Source organism: Typopeltis vanoorti, chromosome 13, assembly GCF_054136105.1.
Source record: "Typopeltis vanoorti isolate ZY-2024b chromosome 13, IOZ_Tvanoo_1.0, whole genome shotgun sequence".
Lineage (NCBI taxonomy): Eukaryota > Metazoa > Arthropoda > Arachnida > Uropygi > Thelyphonidae > Typopeltis > Typopeltis vanoorti.
In genome coordinates, this window is record NC_143561.1 from 113,892,495 (window position 1) to 113,908,063 (window position 15,569).

Genomic DNA, 15,569 nt, shown 5'->3' on the forward strand with positions numbered 1-15,569 from the left:
TTGCAGTCATTTGTTAATTTGAATACCTTCAAAGTAGCAGAGGTGTTGGATGGTGATTTACTTTGGAGAGGATTGAGGTGAGAGAGACTGTTAGTGATTTATCACTCTTCTTAGGAATGAGTTATATATGGACTAATTTCTAGATTGTAGGGTAGATACTATGGAATAGTATAGTAGATACTATGGAATAGTAGGGTAGATACTACTGGAATAATATATTATATAAAGGCAACATAGAACAGCAGTCAACTCTGGAGTGCTAAGCTTCAAGACATTTGGAGGAATGCCATCAGAACTATGTGACTTTTTTGGTATCTAATTTGTGCAAGATTTTTCTGATCACTTTCTAATGGAAGATGAGAGGAGGTATTGGGTGTTGGAGGACATTTACCAAAATCAGTATTAAGCTCCTTAAATGCTTGCATTTTGAGGGCTTCTTCTATTGGTTCTTCATGTAGAATGCAGTTGAAGGTTTTATATTTCTTCCTGTCTTCATAGTTTTGGTCTTTTTATTGCTGATTTTCCTACCAAATTTATTACAGCAGTTATCCAATGTAATTAGGGCAATCCCATAGACCAGAAATACTCAGTGATACTGCTGGACTTTGCAAAGGCATTTGACCGCATGAAACTCTATTGCATAAATTGGTGTAAATTGGGATGGATGTGAAGGTGATTATTTGGATGAGGATGGGGCGGCTGATGGACAAATGTCAAAGGGGAGTGTATTGGGAATTTGGGTATGGAGAAGGTGGATGACTACTTAAGTACTACAGGGCTCAGTTCACTGCCTTTTAATTTGTACATTAGTGATAATGGAAATGATTTAAGGGGAAATGTTCAGTTGTTTGCTGTTGAGGGAAGAGCAGTAGTCAATGAAGATAATATAACAATTCTGCAGAATGACTTAAATAGACTGACAGTACTAACAAACGTAAATAGCTGCCATTTTAACATGGTCAAGTGAAAGGTAATGCACTTTAGGGTGAAGATGCCACACGCTGTACTATATTTTTGGAAACAAGCTTCAGGAAATTGACAAGGCGAGGGGTTTAACGCTTAATCATGAATAGAGGGAGTTGAAGTTTAGAGGAAATATTGCAAAAAGTGGCCAAAACAGCACATCGGATTATGTGGCTTGTGAAGAACACACTGATGAGCAGGAATAAGGAGGTTATTATTCCTCTTTATAAGGCTTTAAAAAGGCCACATCCAAGTAATGGTAGATGGCTGTATAAAATCTAATCCAACTGACTACCAATCCAGTGCACAGTTTTGCGCAACCTCCGGAACTCTAGCCTCTACTACCTTAAATTCCAATCTTCAAAACATTAATCAATTGGGTATGGATAACACTAGCATCTTCGATACCATCAAATCACAGTTCTGCATTATTTCTCACAAAAAAAATAAAAAAATAAAAAATAAAAAAAAAACTGTTCTTCAGACCTTTCCCTTGACAATAGTCAAATCTCTTGGTACAAACATATCAGAAATATTTCCTGCTCTGCTTCCAAAAAATTAGGCTTTCACCTTGAGGTGTTCAACTCCAAACAGCTCTTAACTCTATACAAATCACAAATGCTGCTCTCATATCTAGGGTGGTGCCCCCTAAGAGCTCTCTGAAAATACTGGATTCTATATAGAAAAGAGCAGTTAGATTGATTGACCCTTTCTCACCAATACTCACTTAATTTTGCACAGGCATTCAGTCTCCATAGCCCGCCTCTTCTATAAATACTTCTATGACCACTGTTCATTAGAATTGGCATCAATAATTCCCACACCTCTTCCAAATCCATCCAAACACATGCAGCAGCTAGCCAACACCTTCCTCCCCCACACACACATTTCAATTCCAAACAGACAGAACAAATTTTTTTCTCTTCATTTATCCCTTCCACTGCTGCCCTCTGGAACAGTCTTCCACCGCATATTTCCCAAGAAATTAAACCCATAGCTTTTCAAATCAAATGTGAATAAGTTCCCTATTGCAAATCCAAGGTACTAGCTTACTATAAGTTGACTAACCTTTTGTGAATGGATTCTCCATATAAAAATAAATCTGGGCTACTACATATAGATCTGGTTGCTTTGATTCCATGTAGATTTAGAAGGGGTCAAGAGAATGCAGAGGCAAGTGATCAGGATTGTGGCAGGTCCATTGAATACTCCCTATGAGAATAGATTTTAAGCCTGCGGGCTACAAATTAGCTGATAGGCTAATAAGAGGGGACGTGATAGAAGCATATTAGTCATTCAAGTGGGTTATAGAAATAATGCCAAAGACCTTTATCTGGCTAAGATAGAATACTAAGGCAACTGATGTGAAGTCATCAGTGTTTAGAACAAGGGGTTATCACAGGATATTGTATATGAATGTGGTTAACAAGGACATTATGACTAGATTTTTTGCATGAAGAGTGATGAATTGTTGGGTGGTCAGAACTGGTGAGTGTTTTAGTGGTGAATGAGTTCAGTGAGATCTAGGATAGGTTTTGTGTACTCAGTGAATAGATTGGGTTTCCCACAATGAGTCATTGACTCCTTGGAGATGACTGAGAAATTATGATAGATTTATTTAAGAATATAACATCATCAGCATAAAGTAAAGAATTGAGTTCTTTTCCTTTCTTTTAGGCTTGCACGGTGATCCGAATGCATTTTTGAAAATTATGGAGACAACTACTGTGTTTGAATAAAAACTTTAGTTTAATATAACTAAAATCTACAATTCGACGTTTCGACCTTTATGTCAAGGTCATCTTCTGGAGCATACAAATATACACAAGAAACAAGCTATACTACAATCAAACTGGTTCGTTAAAGACACTGACCAACTGCTACCACAATTGTTGGCCTGACCTCTGGTAGGAAAAATAAAAAATAAAAAATTATACATCAACGCTAGAGTCCTATTATTTGTGTTGTCTACTATATACATATATTAACATCATTCCAGCCAGTTGGAGTGGAATGGTTTCTAATACTAGCGGATTGGCTAGAGTCCTGACTTATGTTGAATCTTTCATATTAGGTTGGCTGAATGTGTGCCATCCAGATCCTTGGAATTTTCATACCATCTTTGTTATTGATATTTGGGTGGTTTATCAGGATTTCGCAGGATTCCTTAAATTTTCTTTCGTACCAGGTTTTTGTGCGGTGTAAGGAGCAGGTGCTTTTCCAGTTGATTTGGTGTAAGGTGTTAAGTGCATGGTCTGAGAGGACTGCTTCACCATAATGGTCATATTTGATGTGTCTGATGTGTTCTTTCTTGTGTATAGGGATTGTCTGTCCTGTTTCACCAATGTACGGTAAGTTACAGGTGCAGTGGATGCAATAGACTCCAGGATGTGCTAATGGGAGGAGAGGATCCTTAGAGGAGCTGAATATGGTTTTAATTTTAGTGGGTGGTTTAAAGGTGGCATTGAGGTTATAATGTTGTAGGATTCTGTTGATTTTTTCCGATAGCCCTTTAATGTATGGGATGGCTATGGTTTTACTGTAATCTAGATTCGTTTTTGTTGTGGTTTTATAGAGTATTTTATTGACAGTATTTTTGTTATAGCCATTATTTATGAATGTCAGTAATGATTTTTAGTTGTTTTAGAGCTTGCTGGTTAGAGCAAATAGTTGTGGCTCTGTTTTTAAGGGTGTTAATGACTCCATATTGTTGTGCTGGGTGGTGGTATGAATTCGCATGTATGTATTGGCCCGTGTGTGTCAGTTTTCGGTAGACCGTGAAGGATAGACTGCCTGAAGGAAGATGTGTAACTAGTGTGTCTAGGAACGGGAGCGAATTTTGGTTTTCAATTTCGATGGTAAATTGTATGCGTTCGTGTTGTTTTTTAGGTGGCTGAGGAATGTGTTTAGCGTTTTTCGCCCGTGCAGCCAGATCGCAAACACATCGTCGACATATCTGAGCCAGACTGTCAGTCATAGCGTGGCGGAATCAAGAGCCCTTTGCTCAAAGGTTTCCATGTAGAAGTTAGCGATTGGGGGGGATAATGGTGAGCCCATGGCTGTACCTTCCTTTTGTAGGTAGAATTTGTTTTGCCACACGAAGTAACCAGACTTTAGTACGTGGGCAAAGAGGGCCATAATGTCAGGCGGAAATTTGTTCTGTAGTAGGAGAATTGTGTCATTGATGGAGACATTAGTGAAAAGGGCAGAAACGTCAAAACTGACTAATAAGTCGTCTTTGTCGAGTGTTATGTTTTTGATTTTGTTTATAAAGTGTTGTGTGTTTTTTATGTAGGAGGGGGAATGACCTACCAACTCCTTGAGTGTTGCCGCTAATTTCTTGGCTAGGTGGTAATTGGGACTGTCTATTCCTTCCACGATTGGTCGAAGGGGCACATTTTGTTTGTGTATTTTCAGAACCCCATATATTCTAGGGGGTCAGGTGTAGTGGGGTTTGAGTTTTTTAACCGTGTCTGGTGGCCAAGAAGTGACGGACTTTAGTTTTTCTGTTTTATCCTTTATTCTTTTTGTTGGGTTATAATTTACCATTTTATATGTGTTGTTATCGGCTACTAGTTGGTTCATTTGTAGTATGTATGTTGACCTGTCAAGGACAACAGTGGCACTGCCTTTATCCGCTTTCGTTATTATTATGTTTTGTTTGGCTTTTAATGATTTAATTGCTGCTAATTCCGTTTTAGTCAGGTTGTTCTGTATGGTTTTCTTGGTATTTAGGACATTACTGGTTTCTAGTCGTATTTTATCTGCTATATTGTTAGGTAGGGATCTGATGCCTCTTTCAAAACGTCGAATTGTAGATTTTAGTTATATTAAACTAAAGTTTTTATTCAAACACGGTAGTTGTCTCCATAATTTTCAAAAATGCATAAAGAATTGAGTTCATTATCTCCAATTTTGATATCAGATATCACATACCTGATTTGACATCAAATCACTCATAATTAGGTGTAATGGAATGAATATAGCACTAGAAAATAACGAAACATAAGTTTAATAGTTCCTATATTTCTTCTGCTGGCCTTGGTTGGCTGAGTGGTTAGCTCTCCAGCCCAAGAGTCTGTGGTTCAAATCCTGTCTGATTGTCTTTCACCTTCATACATTCATTCATTCAAGTACACACACACACACACACACACACACACACACACACACACACACACACACACACACACACACACACACACACACACACACAAGATGGATTGGGTCACCATAAGAGAAGGCCTCTCCCAACGCAATAGGAGAGGCCTTCACCCTGTAGTGGGTGGAAAAGACAGGCTGATCATCATCATCATATTTCATCTGACACAATACTGAACTTGTAAAAACACACACAATACAGTAAGTGGAAGAAATCCTACAAGGGGCATCCTCTGTGGATGCCCCTTGTTATTGGCTAGCCTTAGCTGTTGGGTGGGAGGCCTAAGAATTCAAGTTTTCTAAATCTTTGGAAGTGTCACCCAATGAATTGTATGGCAACTGCTACCAAGTGGATGCATAGACTTGTGTTGCTCAGATAAATCATTATTTTTTAGTAGATATTAGTGATATTGTTATATATAATTGGTATTTTGTTTATTTTTGACTGTGTTGTTAAGTAGTATTGTTTAGTCAACTATTATTACATGATACTCTTTCAAAAATGTTCCTCATTATGGCACTGATGCATATGAAAAAAATGGTGACTAAATCCCAGCACGTTGACTGATATCAACGTGCTGGGATTTAGTGCTATGTAACGTGTTTCATGTATTCATTGCTGGGAGTGAATGATTTGTGGTATGACAGCAAGAATGGCGAGAACACTTTTTGGAAATATTTCATAAGCAAGTCTAAAAAATGCAAGTCATGTTGGGAGCAAAAGAATGAAGTCACTGATATTATAGATATAAGACAAGATTGTCAAAATGTTGCAGAGAATGCAGCTGAAGCAGTGAACGATAGGGCATGAAATAGGAACGAGAGTTTGAAATGGTTCAAAGTAATAATGTGGATGATGATGTTGGCACAGAAGGAAATTGTGTGCTTATGTGGAATGCTTCACAGGACAAAATGTGAACTGGAGTGACTGGAGAAATGGTTGATGTGGTACAGAACGACGGGGACTAAAAGAAAGGGTTAATGGAAAAGCATAAAAGTGCAAGAAACTCTGAGGAAAGATTTTACTTTGTTTCAAACTTGTATCATTTTTTATTAGTAATCTGAATTATGCAGTTTAAGGCAGTAATTTCGTTTGTGGTGGCGCCACAAGTCAACTTTTCACTGCTGGCAACGTGCAAGTCATGACATATGCCTACTGGATCTGTGAACATGTGATAGAAGTGATTCTCTGATGGTTTAAACACTACTAGTATACGAATGCATAGAACTTAACATTGTTAAGTGCTACTTGAGTGCAATTAATTTTCGAAACTTTCAGTGCTGTAATACTGATTTGTTTTTTTCTTAAAATTTACTCCCTTATAAAATGAGCAAACAAAGAACATTATTTGATTTCCTAAATATAAATACACCTGGTAGTTCAAAAAGAACACATGAAAGTAGTGATAATTCCACGGATGACGTAAATGTGTGTGAAACAGAAAATAATGCCAGTCGTAAACGTAAAAAAAACATAGGTAAAAGTAAACAAAGGAAATATGATACAAGTTATATAAAATTCTGATTTATTAGCGTAGAAATGGTGAAATCAAAATCACGATGTGTTGTTTGCGGTGTAGTCCTCTCAAATGAATGTGTGAAACCAAATAAATTAAGAAGGCATTTAGAAACGAAGCATCAGCAACATAAAGATAAACCAGAAGAGTTTTTTATAAGAAAAAAGGATGATCAGCTAAATTTATCTTTACATGGAAACCAGTCTAACATTTTTACTATGCTAGGTAAAATAAAAGCAATGAAAACAAAACTGCATAGATGAATTCAAAGAGTATATTCAGAAGTTTTTGAAATCTTTCCGAACTATTTGCAAGTGATTTCAGACTACAATTTTAAATTTGATAAGCTACAAGTAAATTCTTTAATTATGTCATCTCCAGAGATTAATTGAAAAGTTCAATAAATATTTTCTAAATAATGAACTTGATTGTAGAAAATGGATGCAAGATCCATGTAATAACTCCAAAAATACAAATTTATCACCAACGGACAATGACACACTACTGGAATTGACAAAGGATTTAAGTCTGATCTCCATTTCAAGAAGAAAAGTTTGGTCCAATTTTGAATACATATCCAGAGGGAATATCTGCACCTGTTTACCATTGCCATTCAAAATTTGTTGCCTTTTGTTTCTACATATTTGTTTGAAAATGGCTTTTCCACAATGTTAAATATTGAAACAAAACAACGAAATTGACTCCAAATAGAGTCCTGCATGCAAATAGCATTAACGCAATTGAAGCAAGAATAGACAAATTAGTAGAGTGTTCAACAACAGAGGTCTCATTAAAATATATTTAAGTAAAGTTCATTTCTGTTTTCTGATTTTTTGTCATTATAATAGGTAAGTCCGCACGGTTAGCCTAGTGGCTTTGCGCTTCGCAACCATATGCCTGGGGAAGGAGTGTCCTAGGTTCGATTCCCGTCCACGACGTGAGGAGCTTAAGGATCTTCCTCAACCATAGCCAAGTTAGCCGGTCTTGGGCGTGGGCAGCAGGGTTTTTTCCGCCAGTTTATCTGGGGTTTTTCATCCTGCAAGCAGGTAAACCGGCCCCGTGAACACACGGGTTATAGTCATAAATACTTATGGCAAGGAAGGCAACGGGAAACCACCTTGCTCATAATCATCTTGCCCTAGAATGGTAGCATATAGCTACCCTCCCGCGGCCGTATGGCAGATGGGAACCAGAAGAAGAATCGGTAAGTAAAAACCACTATTTAAAAAAAAGTTTAATTATTGTTATGTTTCTATAAACTAGGGGGCTGCGACTACTAAAAGGTTAAGAACCACTGGGCTAGGCTACAACAAAGCAATGATATTGCTGCTTCTTTGTTATCAATGCATGAATCCTTATACCTGTAAATAAATATAATAATTTCTCATGGTATATTCCAGTAATTGGACCACATTTTTTTTAATAAGCTATATAAAACACAATAAATTAATAAAAGACCCGACAAGTTTCATAAGTCGTTTGACTTACATCTTCAGGGGTAACAGGTAACTTAAAGTTTAAAACACAAAGAAAAGAGAAATTATTAGTAATAGTTCATGCTATACAGTTGTAGCCATGTGACTATTCATAAAATTAAAAATCAGAATGCAGATTCAAAGCAGTGCTGAATTTAAACAATGCTGGATGATGCCACGTTCATAATGTCCGAGGTCTGACTGAGGTATATTTTTTATTAAAGCTGACCAAACTTGGTGGATAATTAATCCTTGATTTTTATTGCATTGTGTTGGTATTTTAAGCATGTTTGCAGCTTTAAATTTCCTTATGTAACAGTTTTTTTCTATGTGCGACATGTTTATTTTCTGCCAGAGTACATTGTGGCCGGTGGAAGTGGTATGGAAAGCTAGACCTGATTTGTGTTCTCTTCTGTTTTGCACATCCTTTTGGTGCTCGTTCATGCGAATTTCTCCAGATCTTTATAAAATTTATTGTTCTTGAGGCATCTGCTACGTAGGACAGACAGGAAGATCTGGGGAAATTCTCATGAATGAACACCAAAAGGATGTGCAAAACAGAAGAGAACACAAATCAAGTCTAGCTTTCCATACCACTTCCACTGGCCACAATGTACTCTGGCAGAAAACAAACATGTCGTACATAGAAAAAAATTGTTACATAAGGAAATTTAAAGAAGCTGCAAACATGCTTAAAATACCAACACAATGCAATAAAAATCAAGGCTTAATTCTCCACCAAGTTTGGTCAGCTTTAATAAAAAATATACCTCAGTCAGACCTCGGACATTATGAACGTGAACAACAGAACGTGGCATCATCCAGCATTGTTTAAATTCAGCACTGCTTTGAATCTGCATTCTGATTTTTAATTTTATGAATAGTCAGGCGGCTACAACTGTATAGCATAAACTATTACTAATAATTTCTCTTTTCTTTGTGTTTTAAACTTTAAGTTACCTGTTACCCCTAAAGACGTAAGTCAAACGACTTACGAAACTTGTCAGGTCTTTTATTAATTTATTGTGTTTTATATAGCTTATTAAAAAAAAATGTGGTCCAATTACCGGGATATACCATGTGAACTTCTAAACCACAGAAACCTCCACTTACAAATAATAATTTCTTTTTCACATTATCTTTTCATTTTTGATGTCTAGTGTTAATAAGATGTATAACATCATATAAGACAACATTGATGTATTTACTGACTGACATACAATTCATCTTGTAAATAGATGATGTAAATTTACGGTATCGATAAATACAGTATGGTACTGTAAACATATTTTCCCTTCCTTATACTTTTCTTTAATAAGATTTTTTTTTCTCTAGCTTACATTATTGTAAGAATATAGTATATATACATATTTTAGATGTGCTAATTGACTGTTTGTTATCATTAAGGCTTCTGGTCAACTATTAGTACTTAAGTTTCTGGGGAATCAAAAATTATATGTGGATTTTCAATAACGTGATGTCCCCCCTCCCCCCTGCATTGTTCAAGGATCAATGATTTAAGCATTTTTGATACTTCTGTTACTTGAACAGTTCTTATATTGCATGCCTGATGAGCTTATATGCAAAATGCATTGTATTGCATACTCAGAGGGAATGCTTGTTGATAGATGCTGATCCTTTTATGAAAGATCATATCAAGACATTTTCTTAAAATTATGTGGCAGAAAAAATCAGCGAATGCTGAAATATTTTGTTCTTGATTTGTAAAGCTTATTTTCTTCTAACTTACATAAAAGGCAAAGGATTGTATTGTTATCTAGCTGAGCTATACCTTGTATAACTTGAAAATTGGAGCAGTTTAACAGTATCAAATATCTCTAAGCACTGCTCACTACTTGATTATACTGTGTTCATATTAAACCATATGAACCTAGTTTAGTTAAAAAAAAGTTAAAATCATTGATTACTCCTTTGAATGGTTTGTAAGTTGTTATATATGTGAATAGTTTATATCTGTTGGATTTTATTCTAGTAAAAAAAAATGCCAATAGGAAGTTAGTCATGATTTAAAATTTTCATGTAACACTATCATAATATCCTGTACTTCTTTTGAGGATATATATCAGAAATTTGATGATATAAAAAAATAAATGATCCTTCCAAGAAAAGACATGAGGGTGAGAACATACTCCTTAACTGAATTGGAAATTCTAGTCTTCGCTGTTTTTGTTTGATGTTCTTGTAAGGTAAAAATAATATACTCTGACATTCATAGCCATGAAAGAGTCAGCTACATAGTTCATTCTTATCAGATTTTTCATTCACTCTGAATTAACACTATGAAAAGTTTCTGTAAAATTAGATTGCTGGATATTAATGGATTTTATTAAATGATTCATAGATTTTTGTTGTTTTTTGGTTCAGATTTTAGATTTAGAGTATGTTTCATTATATATGTGATTTGCTAAAATTCAAAAGTGTTGATTTTTCTGTTACAGTGATACTATAATGAAAACCACTTCAGTTCTGTTATCTCAACCCCAGAGTCGAACTAGGCATGAAATAAAGTTTTATGGTGACAAGCACAGGTAAGAAGATTAAGAAAATTAAAATGTTTATATTTAATGAATGATATATTGCTGATCAGTGTCATTATACATTTCTCTGTTTTATTCTTTAGAATATTCATTAAACTTGGTGATTGATGTTATACATTCTGTTGCTCATGTATGTCGATCATCAGTTGCATCAGTCTTGAGACTGGTAGCCCAGCAGCAATTTCCTCCATTCCGCTCTGTCATTGGCTTTCTTCTTAACCTCCTGGTAACTCCTCAAATCCGTGCTGTCTTTGACTTCCATCATTGAAGTCCATCATGTCGAAGTATATGTCCAAACCACCTATCCCTTCTAATTTTGATCGATTTAATTAGAGTTCTTGTTTCGTTTATCTCTCTCAGGACTTGTTGGTTTGATTTTTTTTTCTGTCCATTTTATTTTGTTCATGAGGCACCAGCACCACATTTGAAAAGCCTCCAATCTTCTTACATCTTCTCTGCCTAGAATCCAGGTTTCACATCCATACAGTGCAAATGCTCCATATCAATGTCTTTACTAATTTTTTTTTCAATTGTAGGTTGAGGTTTCCTGTTAAAATGCTTTTCATCTTAGAGAATTGGGCTTTTGCATTGTTTATTCTTGATCTTATGTCTTCTCTTGTTCTGTCATCTTCTGTTATTAGGCTTCCTAAATATTTAAAGCTTTTCACTTTTTTTTTTTTTTGTTTCCCACTGATGTCTATATGCACTGTATTGATAGGGATTTTGCCTGTAACAATGATTTTAGTCTTATCTGTGTTGATTTTCATTTTATATTTTTCAAGGTTATTATTTAGTAATTCTAGCATTGTTTTTAACATTCTTCTGTTCACCATTTATCTTTATGCAACTATTTATTTTATCTTTAGTTTCCTGAATGGCCTTTTTCAGTATATAAATTAAAAGTGGTGAAAGTATACATCCTTGTCTTACTCCATTCCTTATATATTTTCTCCTTATCATTGATTTTAAGCCGTCCATTTTGATTTTTGTAAATTTGATAAATTATTTTCCTATCCCTCAAATCTATGCTGATATTAGTTAGACAATTTAGGAGTATTTGCTAGTTTACTTTATCAAACGCTTTTTCTAAATCAAGGAAGCAAATGTAAGTATTTCGACTAAGGTCTAATCTTCTCTCTATTATTGTTCTTAAACAGAGTATTGCCTCTCTTGTTCCTTTATTCTTTCTGAATCCAAATTGGTCTTCATCCAATAGACAATCTATTTTTGAATAAATTCTATTTTGAATAATTTTTAGCAGAATTTTGCTAACATGTGGGATTAAAGCTATTGTTCTAAATCGGCTGCATTTGTTTGCATTATTCTTTTTTGGTGTTGGTATTATGGTTGATTTCATAAACTCCTTTGGTATTTCTCGTCTATCATAGATTTGGGCTATTAATTGATGGAGTAAGGTTTTTGTCTCATCACCTAGATTTTGTAGCAGTTCTATAGGAATATTGTCTACACCTGGACTTTTTCCCTTACTCATTTCGGACAGTGCTTTATCAAATTCTTCTCGCATTATTGGGGGTCCTAGATTATCTTCATTTTGATTTTCTATGCTGATATCAACATCAAGTTCGTCGCCATTATAGAGATTTTCAGGATAATCCTTCCATTCCATTAATATATCCTCAGATTCTATTAGTAATTTTCCATTTTCATCTTTGATGGCATTGTTTTTGCTGTTCTTATTAAATTTGAAAGTCAGTTTGTTAATTTCTTTATAGGCTTTCTCTATGTTTTCTTTTTTTAAATAATTCATCTATGTTATTACACTGTTCTTCTAGGTATTCTTTTTTTGTCTTGTCTACATTTTCTTGTAATTTGATTTTTAAGATATTTGTGTTTGGTCACATCTTCTTTAACAGCATTTTTATATTTTCTTCTTTCATCCATAAGGCCAAGTATTTCATCTGTTATCCAATGTTTTCTTTTTCTGCATTTTTCAATAATTGATTTGATGAATTTGTAATTAACTCTTTAATCATATTCCATTGGTTTTCAATATTATTCTGACTATTTATGTTTTCTGGAATGTTATGATCAGTTGCTTCTTGGTATCCTCTCTTTATGTATGTATGCTCATGTATGTACAGACTAATTATTTGAATGTTTTTGCTAAAATGTTTTTGTTTTGCTAAAAATTTTGCTAAAATGTTTTTGTTCACAATGTGATGTGCACATCAGTAAAGTGAACCAAAATGGAGAAAAGTATACAAATGAAGTAGTTATGCTAAACTACATAAAGAACAGGAATCATGGATTGTCTTTTGATAATATTGCTTAGTCCTTTGATTGGGCATCAAACACATGACTGTCTCTACTGTCTTTTATTCAGTTTGTGGTATTAAAAAAAAAAGTTAATGATTTCATTTTTGTTGTGACACACAGTTGTAAACCTATAGTATGTGGTAGCATAGAGCTAAGAGATCTTAAATTTCTTTTGTTTATAGTTTTTTATATTATTATTTTTTCCCATAATATAGAAACCCTTCTCTAGAGACCAAATATGAAATTTTAGTTACTTCAAATCTCCACTAATCAAAGGAGTGGTCTCATGCTAAGTAATAAAATTTCCACCTGTTATACATTCAACAAACATCTATGCCCACAACACGATTTGAATCCAGCAAATATGCTGCACACTCAGTCTTATAGGCCAGAGATTGACTGATAGGATGAGCTTTTTACTTTTTAAAACACTACCAATCAAGATTTCATCACTCACTCACACACACATCACACATGACCTGGTTGGCCAAGTAGTTAGCATATCCACTCTCTAGCTGAGAGGCTGCTGGTTCGATATAATATATAATCCTCCCCCCCCCTAATATTTTTATATTCAGCCTCTTTCACACAAGATGTTATAAGAAATAACATCTGGAGATAATAAATATCATGCACATTCATTAGAGTACAATGATAGACATCATTCAGAAAAGTTCAGGAACTGATTCTCCCTGAAAGGGTTGTTTTATTTCACTATCAGATCCTAGAGAATCAGTATTTGGGAATGAAAAAGACAGCTACAAATGATATCATTAGAGATACCAAGAAATTATATACTTACTTTTAATCCTTTCCCCAAGGAAGCAAAACAATGTTTTGTGCATGAAATATATTCACATCTCAGATACTTGTATATGAGATATATATATGACTTCTGCATTACTTCAACCTTGGTATCTCTCCCAGGTCTAGCTCCCACTGATGAGACCTCAATAAAGGTCAAAACAAGTCCGGGTAGTGACCCTTCCCATTATGCATAGCATTTTACATGTTTAAAAGGATGTGTGCTTTGCATTATGGGATACATACTAAGGCAAGTGATATGAAGCCATTAGCCTCTTTATACAAGTAGCTTAGATGTGAATATATTTCATGCACAAAACATTGTTTTGCTTCCTTCAGGAAAGGATAAAAGCAAGTATTTAATTTCTTAGTATCTTCAATGCATAATAGAACCAAGGTAAAAAAACTTTTAAATGATATGATTAGTGTTTCCATGCCATGTGGAAAGCTTTGTGCTATTAATTTTAATGACAGTGCTATACTCACAACTTTGTTAACAACAACAGCAAATGCATATTATCAATTGGCTTGGCCAGTACACTTTTTATAACAACCCCACACACACAATCTGTCTCATGATCTATAACATAAGAATGTTTTATATGGACCAGTGGTTAAACAGAAGAAGAGAACTTGTTATAATAAGATCCTTGATTTGGACTATAATGTGATCTGTCATTCTGCATGCTCATTCAGTCTGGTGAACATATTTGGATATGAATAATGAATGTCTGGAGAATGCTTTTTATCTGTACTGAGGATCATGCTGCTCCAGCAGTGAAGTATGAAAGCAGTAATGATGCAGGTTGACCTTATGATATGGATCTGGTCCATTAGTTATACCATATAAAATAATTATTGCTAAGCCTATTTCATTGTATTTGATTATTTTATAAGAATTTAATTAACTTTCATTTCTTACTTACACTTATTAGCATGATGAAATTTTAATAGAATTGTCATATAAGTTGTAAAATATACCGATGTCACATAAGCGTCAACCTACATAACTGGAGAATTTGTAGCCTTTAAAGGAGTTTGGAAAACTGACTCTGGACTTCTGATCTGATTTGATGTCCAGACCTCACCTCATGTTGTTGCCCTTTAGTAGGTATTCACTATGTACTGAACAAATGAGGATGAGCTGGCAGTTTGAGACTCAGTTGACCAAATTATATTCTGTATTGGCTTAAGCTTGGAATAAACAAGCTGGTACAACATAATGTTATCCCATCTGATTGTGTTGCCCAGTTAAATAAAGCCTTCACATTCACGTTTTTTTTTTTTTTGTTGTTGTTGTTGTTGTTGTTGTTGTTAAGGTGCTAAAACAAACAGTGAAAAGTCAGGTACTGGTGTCTTAAGGATTGAAGAATGGTGCCATCAACATAAGAAGTATCAAGAGAAAGGAAATCAGACCAGCAGAAAAAAACGGGAGAAGTATCATGTGGACATAATTGGTGTTATTAAGACAAAGAACACTAAAACAGGTGAGATCCTGCTAATTAATAAATATAAGTTGTTACATTTGGGCAGTGGCAGTCAAGAAATGGAAAGAGTAGTGATATTCAACACCAAATGTGGAGTTAAATTTCTTGATTGGCAGAAAATTTCAAGGCAGGAAGTCAAGTTATATGGACCTATTTCAAAATGGGGAATTGGACATTGAAACTGTGCCTGTGAGCCCCACAGAAGGTTCTACTAATTATGGAATAAGTAGAGGAATATTTGAATCATTAGAGAAAACAGCTGACATAAAGTAAATGGAACAATTGATCCTCCATGTTGATCTAAACAGCAGAGTAGGAAATGTATTC

At 34.7% G+C, this 15,569-nt stretch overlaps 1 protein-coding gene across 4 annotated transcripts in view; it reads left to right on the plus strand.

Annotated features, from left to right (window-relative positions):
* Positions 1-15,569, plus strand: part of Uggt (UDP-glucose-glycoprotein glucosyltransferase) — an 835,069-nt gene that overhangs the window by 441,281 nt on the left and 378,219 nt on the right. For all 4 annotated transcript variants that reach the window (XM_090403047.1, XM_090403050.1, XM_090403049.1 and 1 more), the window contains exon 25: positions 10,576-10,665. In XM_090403047.1, coding sequence (XP_090259173.1) covers positions 10,576-10,665 — 90 coding nt within the window. The remainder of the gene's footprint in view (positions 1-10,575; positions 10,666-15,569) is intronic.